The sequence below is a fragment of the Colobus angolensis genome, unplaced genomic scaffold (assembly GCF_000951035.1).
Source record: "Colobus angolensis palliatus isolate OR3802 unplaced genomic scaffold, Cang.pa_1.0 Scaffold163, whole genome shotgun sequence".
Classification (NCBI taxonomy): domain Eukaryota; kingdom Metazoa; phylum Chordata; class Mammalia; order Primates; family Cercopithecidae; genus Colobus; species Colobus angolensis.
In genome coordinates this window covers 1,975,059-1,987,128 of record NW_012114744.1, presented here as the reverse complement: position 1 = coordinate 1,987,128, position 12,070 = coordinate 1,975,059, and the positions used below count along the sequence as shown (strand labels likewise).

Genomic DNA, 12,070 nt, shown 5'->3' with positions numbered 1-12,070 from the left:
TGGGTTTTTTGGGATGCAAACCCACAGAGGAGCATCTGTATGTTTTCTCATTCCAAATAAGGTCAAAGCCAGGTGCAGTGGCTCATGCTGTAATCTCAGCACGTTGGGAGGCCATAGCGGATGGATCACCTGAGGTCAAGAGGTCAAGATGAGCCTGACCAACATGGTAAAACCCATTCTCTATTAAAATTACAAAAATTAGCCGGGCTTGGTGGCTCACACCTGTAATCCCAGCTACTCGGGAGGCTGAGGCAGGAGAATCGCTTGAACCTGAGGGGCGGAGGTTGCAATAAGCTGAGATCGCACTAATGCACTCCAGCCTGGGAGACAGAACTGGACTCCATCTCAAAAACAAACAAAAAAACCATAAAGAAAAGCATAAGAAAAAATTTAAAAAGGCTAAATGATTGGGGGAAACTCCTATATTATATCATCAGTAGGAATTTTCTATGTTTCTTTTTTCTGATTACCAGAAATACAGATTACCCCACAAGTTATAGGCCAAGTTCCTACTTAGAGCTACCCATCTCTGCCTCTGAGCTTGATTTAGCCAATTAATTAGCCATTATTTTTTGTTTGTTTTCAACAACCAATTTATTTTATTTTTTAACAACAACCAATTCTCTAACTCTCTGACACCAATTGGGTGTCTGACAATTCAGTGCAATTCTGATGCTAACTACCTGGAGTTAGTACAGACTCCACAAGTTAAGGGCTCAGTCCCATGCTCCATCCCTTACTCTCCACACTAGCTGCAAATGGGGCCCCAGGCTACCTACACTTTTGCCTGACTCATTACAAATTTGAGTGTTCCCACGACCACCCCCCTCAGGTTCTATAATTCACTAGGATGATTCACACAACTCAGGAAAGCACTATACGTATAATTACAGTTATAATCTAAAGGGTACAACTCAAGAGCAGACAAGTGGAAGAGATATATAGGGTGAGTTATGGAGGGTGGTGATGGTGGTGGTGGTATGTCTCTGCTGATGATACCACCCTGTCAACACATTGGTCTGTTCCCTGCATCTCATTGTTCAACAGCTTTTATCAATATTTCACTATGTAGGCCTGGTTGATTAAATCACTGGTCTCTCTGATTGAATTCAATCTCAGCACCTTCCCTTCCCCACAGGTGGAGAAGTGGGCTGGAAGTTCCCACCTAATTATGTGCTTGGTAGTGCTTGATGGTTCTGGAAACCATCTCCCATTCTAAGCTCTCTAACAACCCCAACATGAGTCCTCATTAGCATAAACTAAAGTGTGGTAGAAAGGGGCTGTTTATGAGTAAAAAAAGACACACCTATCACCCAGGAAATTCCAAAGGTTTTAGGAGATCTGGGCCGGGAATTGGGGATAAAGATCAAAAAAAAATATATATATATATATATTTATTTATTTTTTAACAGTCCAGGAACATGATGCAGCCTGGACAGAGCAAGTTTAATGTCTCTGCTGTACATAGAATTAACACCCTTTCCCCTCCTCATCCTTATGCTGGCAATAGGATATGCACTAGAAAATTTTGACTCTTAAAGTGAATGAATAAAAGCATGGGCTCATACACCTTCATAGCTCTTTTCAGAAAGGATGCTTATAATTTAAAGATGTCCTAATGGGAAGGAAAGGTACAGGGCAAGAGGCTGTTTCACATTTTAGTCCATTAGTCTTTGGCAGAGCCCAACCAAGGCCAAATTCACCTAGGATGCCCAATGGCTGTGGGGATCTCCACAGGGTCAAGTAAGCAAGCCCAAATGAACATGTTGGATTAAAAAAAAAAACAAGATCTAGAAACTCTTGAAGGAAGAGCTTCACCCTGAAAAGGGAAGAGGAAAATGCTTGGAGGAGAAGGGCGGAGGGTCAGCGTGTGATCTCTGCTGTGGTGGTGGGCAGGGGCTTAGGAGTTAAGCCAAGGGTGCCGAAGACACTCGGCAGCAGTGGCTCTCTTCTCGGGGATCAGCTCCAACATGGGCAGTAAGAAATCTGTGAAGCCAGCTGCCTCTTCCTGAGACCACTCATACTTCTCCACTAGAACCTCAAAAAGGCCCCAAGGTTTCAGCTTCGTGATACGTTTAAGGTCACCTTTTTTGGTGAAAAATTCCTTGGAGTATTTTCCTGCCACAATGAGCTTGCGAGGCACCTTCCCCAGAAGTTCTATGATCATTGCAATGTGATCTTCATCTTGAGTGTGCTCTTCCCCTGAAAGCGGTTCAGACAAAGAGTCACCTGTGGCCAGCTCAAAGACCATGCACGCTGGGCTCCAAATGTCAGCAGGGGTATTATAGCCAGATCCTATCAGAACTTCCAAGGAACAATACTGCCTCGTTTGAATATCTTCAGTGAAATGTTTGTGCACCCAACAAGCATTTCCAAGATCAGAAATCTTCGCCTTGAGCTTTTCTGCATTTTTTGGCTCAAGGGGATTAACAAGAAAATTTCCAGCCGTGGATTTTCCTTTGTTGTCCAGTGGTCCATTATGTTCTTGCTCTTGTTCCTCTTCACAGGGTATCTCTGCCCGAATGCTTTCTTGAAGTTGGCTAATGTGTTGTTCACTGAATGACTGATCCACAGTTGAGGAAGACTGGCACACCATGGTGTCTGACACCTCAGATTTTATAGGTGTACAAGAGTCTGTTTCTTGAGATGTGCTTCTGTCTCCATTTTGGGAGCTTAGGAAACTAGATTCCTGATTCAAATTTTGAACATCACAGTCATTAGCATTATGTAGATCCTCTTTATGTCTCAATGTTTCACTATTACTGTTCTGAGTATAATTAATGACTGTCATCACTTCATTGCAATTAATTTCTGCTGCACCACCCTCTGTATCACGTTCCATAAGTGTTTGATCCTGGCTAATGGTACTTGACTCCAAGTTTTTCTTGGGTCATTTTATTAGGTGGGTTCTCTTTCAAGGGTCTTTCAACAGGACTCTCTGATTCTTCTTGCTTCTTTGGTCTTTTTTGCACAGGGCCCGACTCTTTCTCCATTTCCTCAATTTCCTGCATTCGCTTCTCTAGTAATTCTGCCTGGCGCTTCTGCTTTTTCTTCAATTTCTTCTTCTTATTCTTTGACATTTTGTCAGCTGGTTTAGGTTGGGGAGCAGTACTGGCTGCAGATCCGGAAGGCGGAGGCGCTCCAGATCTCTGCCATTCTGTTGCTTCTGCAGCCAGCCTCCGAATGTACTGCTCATTCACTGACAATAAGGTGTTCTCTGGTTTAATGTCAGTGTGGATGATACGGCACTTGGTATGTAAGTAATCAAGACCCTGTAACACTTGCTGAATAATTTTTTTGACACAAGGCAGTGGAAGTCCCTGATAATTGGACTTGATGATCCACTTGAGCAGATGATGCCCCAAAACTTCAAATACCGTGCAGACATGTGTTCCATTAACTCCTGATATTTTAAAGTCATCTAGTAGTTGAACAACCATCTCTCTGTTTGGATCATTAGGGTCTGAATTGAGAACTGACTTCAGCAACCGGATTTCATCTAGTGCTGTTTCAGTGTAAAGTTCAGCACTTTTAACTACTTTCACTGCCACAAATTTCTTCCCCTGAATATCCCATGATAACCATACTGTTGAAAAGTGTCCCCAGCCTAACTTTCGGATCACATGATATCTCCCATTGAACAGATCTCCAATTTTCACAAGATGATAACCTCCTTTACAATAATCATTAGGATCTTCCTGCTCATCATCATCGGATCCCAGAATCTCCTCTTCCTGCTCTGGTAGATCACTCTCAGAGTGGGGAGCAGAGCCTCGGTGCTGAGTTTCAGATCTAAAAAATGATACAAAAATGCCCATTTTCCTTTGGGCTTTGTCATTCTTGGCCTTGGTCCTTTTCTTTCGGGCCTGGAGCTCAAGCACTTTCCGCTCCACGGTGAGACCGGTAACCGCCAAGCGCCTGCGCACTCGAGTGGCTGTGACTACAGCTCCCGCCGCGGCCCAAAACAAAAATATATTTTTTAATTATACCACAGACAGGCACTCTGATATAGGGTCCTGGTGTTATTTTCTGTCTTAAATGTTAAGGCCTATTCCCTTAACTGGCACTACTTGAGATCAATCCCATGTATTTACAGGAAACAAGGTTAAAATGGCCTGAGACCCGAGGCCACTGTGAGGAGGGAACATGATACCAGTATCTTCCTCAAAGGGTTCTTCTGAGTATTAGTGAGCTATACATGTGAATTGCTCAGAACAGTGCCTGGCAGATAGTGACTGCTATGTGTGCAGGCTATTATTATTGTGTTTGTTGTTATTAGTATCATCACCACTGTCTTCATTTTGCACAGAAGACTGAAGCTCAGAGAGGTGAAGCGACTTCTGTAAGACCTCCACAGCCCTTAAATACCTGAAGCCAAGGTATAAACTCTACTTTCTAGCTAAGTATTAGACGTGACACTTTTAAGAGCTAGATTTGATTTGGGGGCCTCACTTTGGACATATTCTAAGCAGCTTTAGAAACCTACATTGCATAGCACTTATTAGGCACCGACATGCAGAGAGCTGTCTAATAAATGCCTCTTGATGATGATCATGATGGGGTTTTACGGCTGCTCTCTGTGCGTACGATGCATTGAAGTAGCATAATCACTGTGTCTGCAGCTCAGAAATGGAACAAGAATTTTCCTGCATCACCTATTAGAGTCTTATAGTATAATGTAACTTGGACTGTGATGAAAATGAGCCTGTGGGCTGGCGGTGTCGGGGGCGGGGCGAGCAGGAGGGTGGGTGTGAGGCGGGAGCGGACCGCGGAGCCCCGACTTACGCGAGCGAAGCAGGAGAGCGGCGGTTTGGACGCTGGCGGAGACGCGGGCGAGGAAGAAGGTGAGCCTGAAGTCTGAACGCCGAGGAATTCATGTGGATCATTCGGACCTCCTGTGCAAGAAAGGATGTGGTTACTACAGCAACCCAGCCTGGCAGGGTTTCTGCTCCAAGTGCTGGAGGGAAGAGTACCACAAGGCCAGACAGAAGCAGATTCAGGAGGACTGGGAGCTGGCGGAGCGACTCCAGCGGGAGGAAGAAGAGGCCTTTGCCAGCAGTCAGAGCAGCCAAGGGGCCCAATCCCTCACATTCTCCAAGTTTGAAGAAAAGAAAACCAACGAGAAGACCCGCAAGGTTACCACAGTGAAGAAATTCCTCAGTGCGTCTTCCAGGGTCGGATCAAAGAAGGAAATTCAGGAAGCAAAAGCTCCCAGTCCTTCCATAAACCGGCAAACCAGCATTGAAACGGATAGAGTGTCTAAGGAGTTCATAGAATTTCTCAAGACCTTCCACAAGACAGGCCAAGAAATCTATAAACAGATCAAGCTGTTTTTGGAAGGAATGCATTACAAAAGGGATCTGAGCATTGAAGAACAGTCAGAGTGTGCTCAGGATTTCTACCACAATGTGGCAGAAAGGATGCAGACTCACTGGAAAGTGCCTCCAGAAAGAGTCGAGAAGATAATGGATCAGATTGAAAAGTACATCATGACTCGTCTCTATAAACACGTGTTCTGTCCAGAAACTACTGATGATGAGAAGAAAGATCTTGCCATTCAAAAGAGGATCAGAGTGGAAACTGCTCTGTTGTGTGAGAAAGACAAGGAATGTGACCTTACTTATCCGTCTCCGTCAAAGCAGCTTTTGAGCCCTGCGCTGGGTTACGCCTCAGATGCTGTGTGTCCCTGTTAATGAAGACATCCCAGAAGTGTCCGATATGGTGGTAAAGGCGATCACAGATATCATTGAAATGGATTCCAAGCGTGTGCCTCGAGACAAGTTGGCCTGCATCACAAAGTGCAGCAAGCACATCATCACTGCCATCAAGATCACCAAGAACGAGCCGGCGTCAGCGGATGACTTCCTCCCCACCCTCATCTACATCGTTTTGAAGGGCAACCCCCCACGCCTTCAGTCTAATATCCAGTACATCACACGCTTCTGCAATCCAAGCCGACTGATGACTGGAGAGGATGGCTACTATTTCACCAATCTGTGCTGTGCCGTGGCTTTCATTGAGAAGTTAGATGCCCAGTCTTTGAATTTAAGTCAGGAGGATTTTGATCGCTACATGTCTGGCCAGACCTCTCCCAGGAAGCAAGAAGCTGAGAGTTGGTCTCCTGATGCTTGCTTAGGCGTCAAGCAAATGTATAAGAACTTGGATCTCCTGTCTCAGTTGAGTGAACGACAAGAAAGGATCATGAATGAAGCCAAGAAACTGGAAAAAGACCTCATAGATTGGACAGATGGAATTACAAGAGAAGTTCAAGACATTGTTGAGAAATACTCACTGGAAATTAAGCCTCCGAATCAACCGTTAGCAGCTATTGACTCTGAAAACATCAAAAATGATAAACTTCCTCCACCACTGCAACCTCAAGTTTATGCAGGATGATCACAGCTTACATGGAGAGTATTTATTTGAGCCTAAATTGTAGGTAGCCCTTACTACACTCAACTGATTGGGATCTAGAATGTAACTAAATTGCTTATAAATGTCAGAGCATTTTTAAAGGTACAGTATATGGGGATTGTTTTGTTTTGTTTTTCCTAGCAGGGGAAGCTCAGTTAATAATAAAATACTATTTATTTGAAAAAAAAAAAAAAGAAAATGAGCCTGTGGTGATAGTAATTTAATGAGATAGTTACACTGGAACCAAGTTCCCTTTCAGTTGCCTTAAATTTTACCTTTATTGTCTCATTGCTTTTTGCATCTGAACTTGGCAGTTAACGGTCTCTGTAATAAATTCAAAGAGAGTTTAGAATAATGGAGGCTGAATTTTCCTTTTTTGTGTCTACCTAAGACATGACATTATTACTTAGGTTTTGCCTTAGTATTTTTAAAATCAACTTGATGTTTTTATCTTCCTGGCTATATAATTAATAATTTATTAATTAAAATGTGGATTGGGTGCTGATAGCAGATAGCAATTTACACTTAAGAATTTGAACTAGGCCGGACGTAGTGGGTCATGCCTGTAATCCCAGCACTTTGGGAGGCTGGGGTGGGCACATCACTTGAGGTCAGGAGTTTGAGACCAGCCTGGCCAACATAGTGAACCCTCATATCTACTAAAAATACAAAATTTAGCTAGGCATGGTGGCAGGTGCCTGTAATCCCATTTACTGGGGAGGTTGAAGGGAGAATCATTTGAGCAGTGAGCCGAGATCACATCACTGCACTCTGGCCTGGGTGACAGAGCAAGACTGTGTCTCAAAAAATAAAAAACAAAATAATTTGAAATGAAGTCCCTTAGCTCTGTTTCCCATTTTGTTGCTACTTTTCTTTATCAACCTGTTAAAATTAGAAAAATACAAGTAAGTGGGAGACCCATATCTGCAACCTCTTATTTTGTTATGATTAAACTGAGTTTCAAGCTCATTGCAAGTGTTGAAAAATGGAAGCGGCCTTGGAAACATTTTTGCCTGATTAGGAATGCTTTAAAATTACCACTCTGGTCAAGATAAATTGATGAAAAGATATTCATTATGCTTGTGCTAAATATCACACCAGAGCTGTGTTCAGCCTGCAAACTTCTACCTCTTGCTTCAATCCTTTGCCTGACTTCTTTTATGCACAGTAGTACAAAGAATTGGAGGAAGCATCTTGGTGCATATAGCCTCCTTCTGGCTGTGTTGATGCCTTCTGCTGACCTCTGAGAAGATCTGGGTAGCGTCTTTCCAGTTTCTAGATCTAGATAGCTTCAAATGCCCCTCCCACTTTCCTTACTCTTTCCCTTCTCTCCATCTTTTCTCTGTCACTCAGGGAAAATGCAGTAGACATTCCAGTTTCTCTTTTATCATCACCTCAAATATTGACAAAATGATAGTCCCAGTTAAAGAAAAAAGCTATGATATAATTTACCGAAAATAAAGACAGTTGTAGCTTTTGTCTTAGGTTAGCTTTAACAGACTCCATTCGCAGTAAAATCACTGTAATATTTTGTCTTTATTGGACTTCTACTTGTAAATAATTGATGAAAAATTACCTGCCAAGCATGAAACAAGGTGTTCAAAATGTTTAGAATTCATTGGGAGAAAGATGCTCTATAAATCAAATTAATCATTGCTACTACAGGTAACATAATTCTGAAACCAGAAGTTGGTCCAACCACTGAAGGTGGCATTAAACCTCCATTACCTCAAGAGACAATTACTAAGCAGCCATCACATGCAAGGGGTCCCTGGAAGTGTCACTGTGGGTGGCATGAGGAACCATAAACATAATCTCTGCTCTGAAGGGCTTAGCTGGGGAGACACACGAAAGCTTTAATCATAACATATAAATCACGCAAGAAGATGCCAAAATGTTCTAAGTAAGGTACAAGATTTACTGGAGGCAGGAAGAGACTAAAGGCAGGCAGAGACTGGAAAATATCTTAAGCAAACAATACTAGTGAGAACACCAGTTTCAAAAGCTACAATTTTTCTGTGTCAGCCAACGTACATGGTTGCAAGCACCTCTGTTTGCCATGAACAGAAGGAAGTTCATTGGATGAGAAGAGTGGGTGTGGTAAAATTTAAGTTGTGTTTTTATGATGCCGGTCTGTGTGGATGGTCTGTAGCTTTTATCTTTAGGGCTATCATTTTGTCAATATTTGAGGGGTGTATCAACTTGCAGAATAACATAGGAACAAAGGGGCAGGCTTGGAGAGGAAGAAACATAGGAATTTGGAGGTCTGTGTTGAAAAAACCATGGTGTACCAATACAAGTATCTATCTATCTATCTATCTATCTATCTATCTATCTATCTATCTATCTATCTACCTACCTACCTACATATTATCTATCTATCTATCTATCTATCTATCTATCTATCTATCTATCTATCATCATCATCTATTGATTTATTTTAAGGAATTGACAAACAATTGTGGAGGTTCCCAATTCCAAAATCTGAGGAGTAGGTAAGCTGGAAGACTAGAGACTCTGGGAAGACTTGATATTACAGCTTGAATCTCAAGGCAGCCTGCTGGAAGAATCCCATTTTCCTTGTAGAAGGTGAATCTTTTCTCTATTAAGGCCTTCAATGGATTGGATGAAGCCCATCCACATTGTGGAGGGTAATCTGTTTTACTCAAAGTCTACTAACTTAAATGTTAATGTCGTCTTAAAAAATATGCTCACAAGCTGGGCACGGCGGCTCACGCCTGTAATCTTAGCATTTTGGGAGGCTGAGGCGGGTGGATCACCTGAGGTCAGGAGTTCAAGACCAGCCTGGCCAACATGGCAAAATCCTGTCTCTACTAAAAATACAAAAAAAAAAAAAAAAAAATTAGCCAGGGGTGGTTGCAGTCACCTGTAATCCTAGCTACTTGGGAGGCTGAGGTAGGAGAATTGCTAGAACCCTGGGGACGGAGGTTGCAATGAGCTGAGATTGAACCATTGCACTCCAGCCTGGGTGACAGAGCAAAACTCTTGTCTTAAAAAAAAAAAAAAAAAAAAATCACAGAAACATCTAGAATAGCCCAGCCACGTTGACACATACAATTAACCCTCTCCCATCACAAAGTCCTCTTTGTAGGCCTGGGCTCGTTAGTCTGCCATCATTGACACCTGTGGGGAACCTGTCCATCAAGAATCAAAGTCCTGACTGGTCACATCTCAGTTATATGCCCACTTCCCCACTACAGCTGGGTGAGGAGACAGAGGCTCTAGTCCTTTGGTTTTCATAGTTGGAGACTGGCAATATCTCCATCAAGAGGCTTCCTTTGAAGGGACACAAGGTTGCTCAGGGAAAGGAAGGTGGAGTTCTGGACAGATGAAAAGCAAATGTCCATGCCACTTCCTTTCTTTGTGACCATATATGGCAAAAGTTCCTTATGTCTAAGCTATTTCTTCATTGAATCCTCCAGGCTGCAGATCTTATTACTTATTTACTTGTTTATCATTTAACTGTCTTTGCTAGAAGGTGAGTTAAATGTGGGTAAGGGTCTTGTTTCTTTTGTTCACTGCCATTGTCTGCAGTTCCTAGAATCATGCCTCACACATAGTAGGTGTTCAGTATATATTTTCTTCATAGATAAGTATATGAATAAATAACAGTGGACACTGTGTAAATAAATATATAGATTAAATTTCCTGCCAGAATTTAACTGCTTGCTACTATGATTTAAAAAATGATGAAAATGAGGCTATAAAAAAATTTCATACTTTGGTTTTTACTCCACAGAACCAAGAGATTTAACAGTAGAAGTTCATTCATAACCATAAATACACACACACAAACCACCTGTGACATATAATACACACATACATGTTAAACAAACAAGAATTATCTGGTTTCATTTTAAAAATATAGGTCTTTATGATAAGAAAGTTGATCCCATATTCATGGGTCTTTGCTTACACTTTATAGATTAATCTTTTCCATGATTTGGACAGTTTCTCATCTCTGAACTGTTATCTGTATAAAGGGGGCTATTTATTAAAAGTTCTGAATATAATGTAGACCTAAGAGAAAACTGGTTTTGCTTCATAAGAAATGAAAAGCATCAGAAAGATACCAATAAAGCGTTTTCCACATGATCAGTGTTTTTCACTAAAGAAATGTTTTTCTATTTTCCATGGCAGAGAATTCCACATCCAAATGTTCCACTGTTGTCAGTAAAGGTTTCCCAGCCGAGAATGAACAATACTCAGTTAACAATAACCCAGTCATGTGTATATTGAGTCCTCAGCCAAAAATTATAATGTGAGAGACTCCTGTACTTGGATGATGTAGGTGACAGAATGCATTTGCCAGCATTTTGATGCTCTTTGCTGAGAATGACCAAAGCCATTGCTTTTCAGGGTGTTCAGTCTTCTGGCCCTCCTGATGAATTTCCCCAGGTTATCCGTTGCTGCATGACAAGTCACACCAAACTGACTGGGAGTGAAACAGCAGCCATCTTATTGTGCTCACTGGTTCTGTGGGTCAGGAATTCAGACAGACCACAAGCAGGGATGGCTTCTCTTTTCTTAGGTTTCTAGGACCTCAGCTAGGAAGACTCAAAAAGCCAAAGGGGGCTGGAAGGACTAGGGACTTGGAATCATCCAGAGGATCCACTTCTAGGGGCTGGTAACATCTGGAAGGTCCACAGCTGGGGCTAGAACCATCCAAAGGGTTCACATTTGAGGACTGGAACCATCAGGGAGGCTCATGTCTGGATTCGTGGCTGGAATCCTCCAGACGGTCTACGGGTGGCTCCTGGCCTAGGCTGACTGAGAGGCTGGACTGTGGACCGCAGTGCCTCCTTGTGGCCTCTCCATGTGCTTGGGCATCTCACAGCATGCTGGCTGGGTTTCCAGAATGTTCTACATTCTGAACCTCAGAGAATCATTTTCTTTGAGGAACGTGACACAGTGGAATCAGACATGGGTTTGAATCTCCACTGTCCAGTAATTAAAGAACTTGTGTGTGTTTTTTCTTTTCTACTTCTCCTCCTCTTCTTGGTTAAAAACTTCTGTGCACTTCTTTTTGTTTTCATATATGTAAGGAGAATCTGGCAAAAAGGAAGGTAAACTTTTTTCCCCCACTGTAAAATGAACTATTAACTAATTGGGAACAGGGTAGGTAATTTTGTAATTTTGCTTAAGGAGCCTAGAAAACTTCTGGGAGGGAAGGGACCAAGAGTATGCACTGCCCCATGAAATTTCCATCTTCCTATGATTCTAAGTTAGAAAACCTATTAGGGTGGACCAGTGTTGCCCTGAGAAAGGCCTAGGGATAGGCGTAAATGATGTGACTCCTAAAATAACATAATGATAAGTGTAGAAAGAGAGGAGCAGTGGGCTGTTTGCAACAACTGGTTGGGGAGCATGTTTTTGCCTTGGCAAAATTTCTACATGAACCACTTGAAAGGGCTGTAAGGTCGAGCCTGGGATACTTGGGCTTGGAGCCCCTTTGACTGAACTTTGTGCTAGGGGAGAGGAGAGCAGATACCTTTTGCTCTTCCTTGACAGAGCTTGAGGATGGGGTGTATAGTTGTGGCAGCAATATAACTGTGGATAAAACAGGGCTGATGCCCTCTAGCCGTGAAAGAACAGCTCTTCCAGCCGTCGGCTCGTTGGTTGTTCAGCGGCCTGC

General features: G+C 42.5%; 1 protein-coding gene and 1 pseudogene across 2 annotated transcripts; one reads left to right on the top strand and one right to left on the bottom strand.

Annotated features, from left to right (window-relative positions):
• Window positions 1-1,407: 1,407 nt before the first annotated feature.
• Window positions 1,408-3,960, bottom strand: LOC105508513 (annotated as a pseudogene). Its single transcript, XR_001001286.1, has one exon. The product of XR_001001286.1 is annotated as an SRSF protein kinase 1 pseudogene (transcript).
• Window positions 3,961-4,725: 765 nt separating this feature from the next.
• LOC105508511 (rab5 GDP/GTP exchange factor-like) lies at window positions 4,726-6,602 on the top strand. The gene is given in 2 exon segments (XM_011937369.1): window positions 4,726-5,587; window positions 5,643-6,602. Coding segments are annotated over 2 exon segments (999 nt in total). The 5' UTR covers window positions 4,726-5,342; the 3' UTR covers window positions 6,397-6,602.
• The last annotated feature ends 5,468 nt before the right edge of the window (window positions 6,603-12,070 follow it).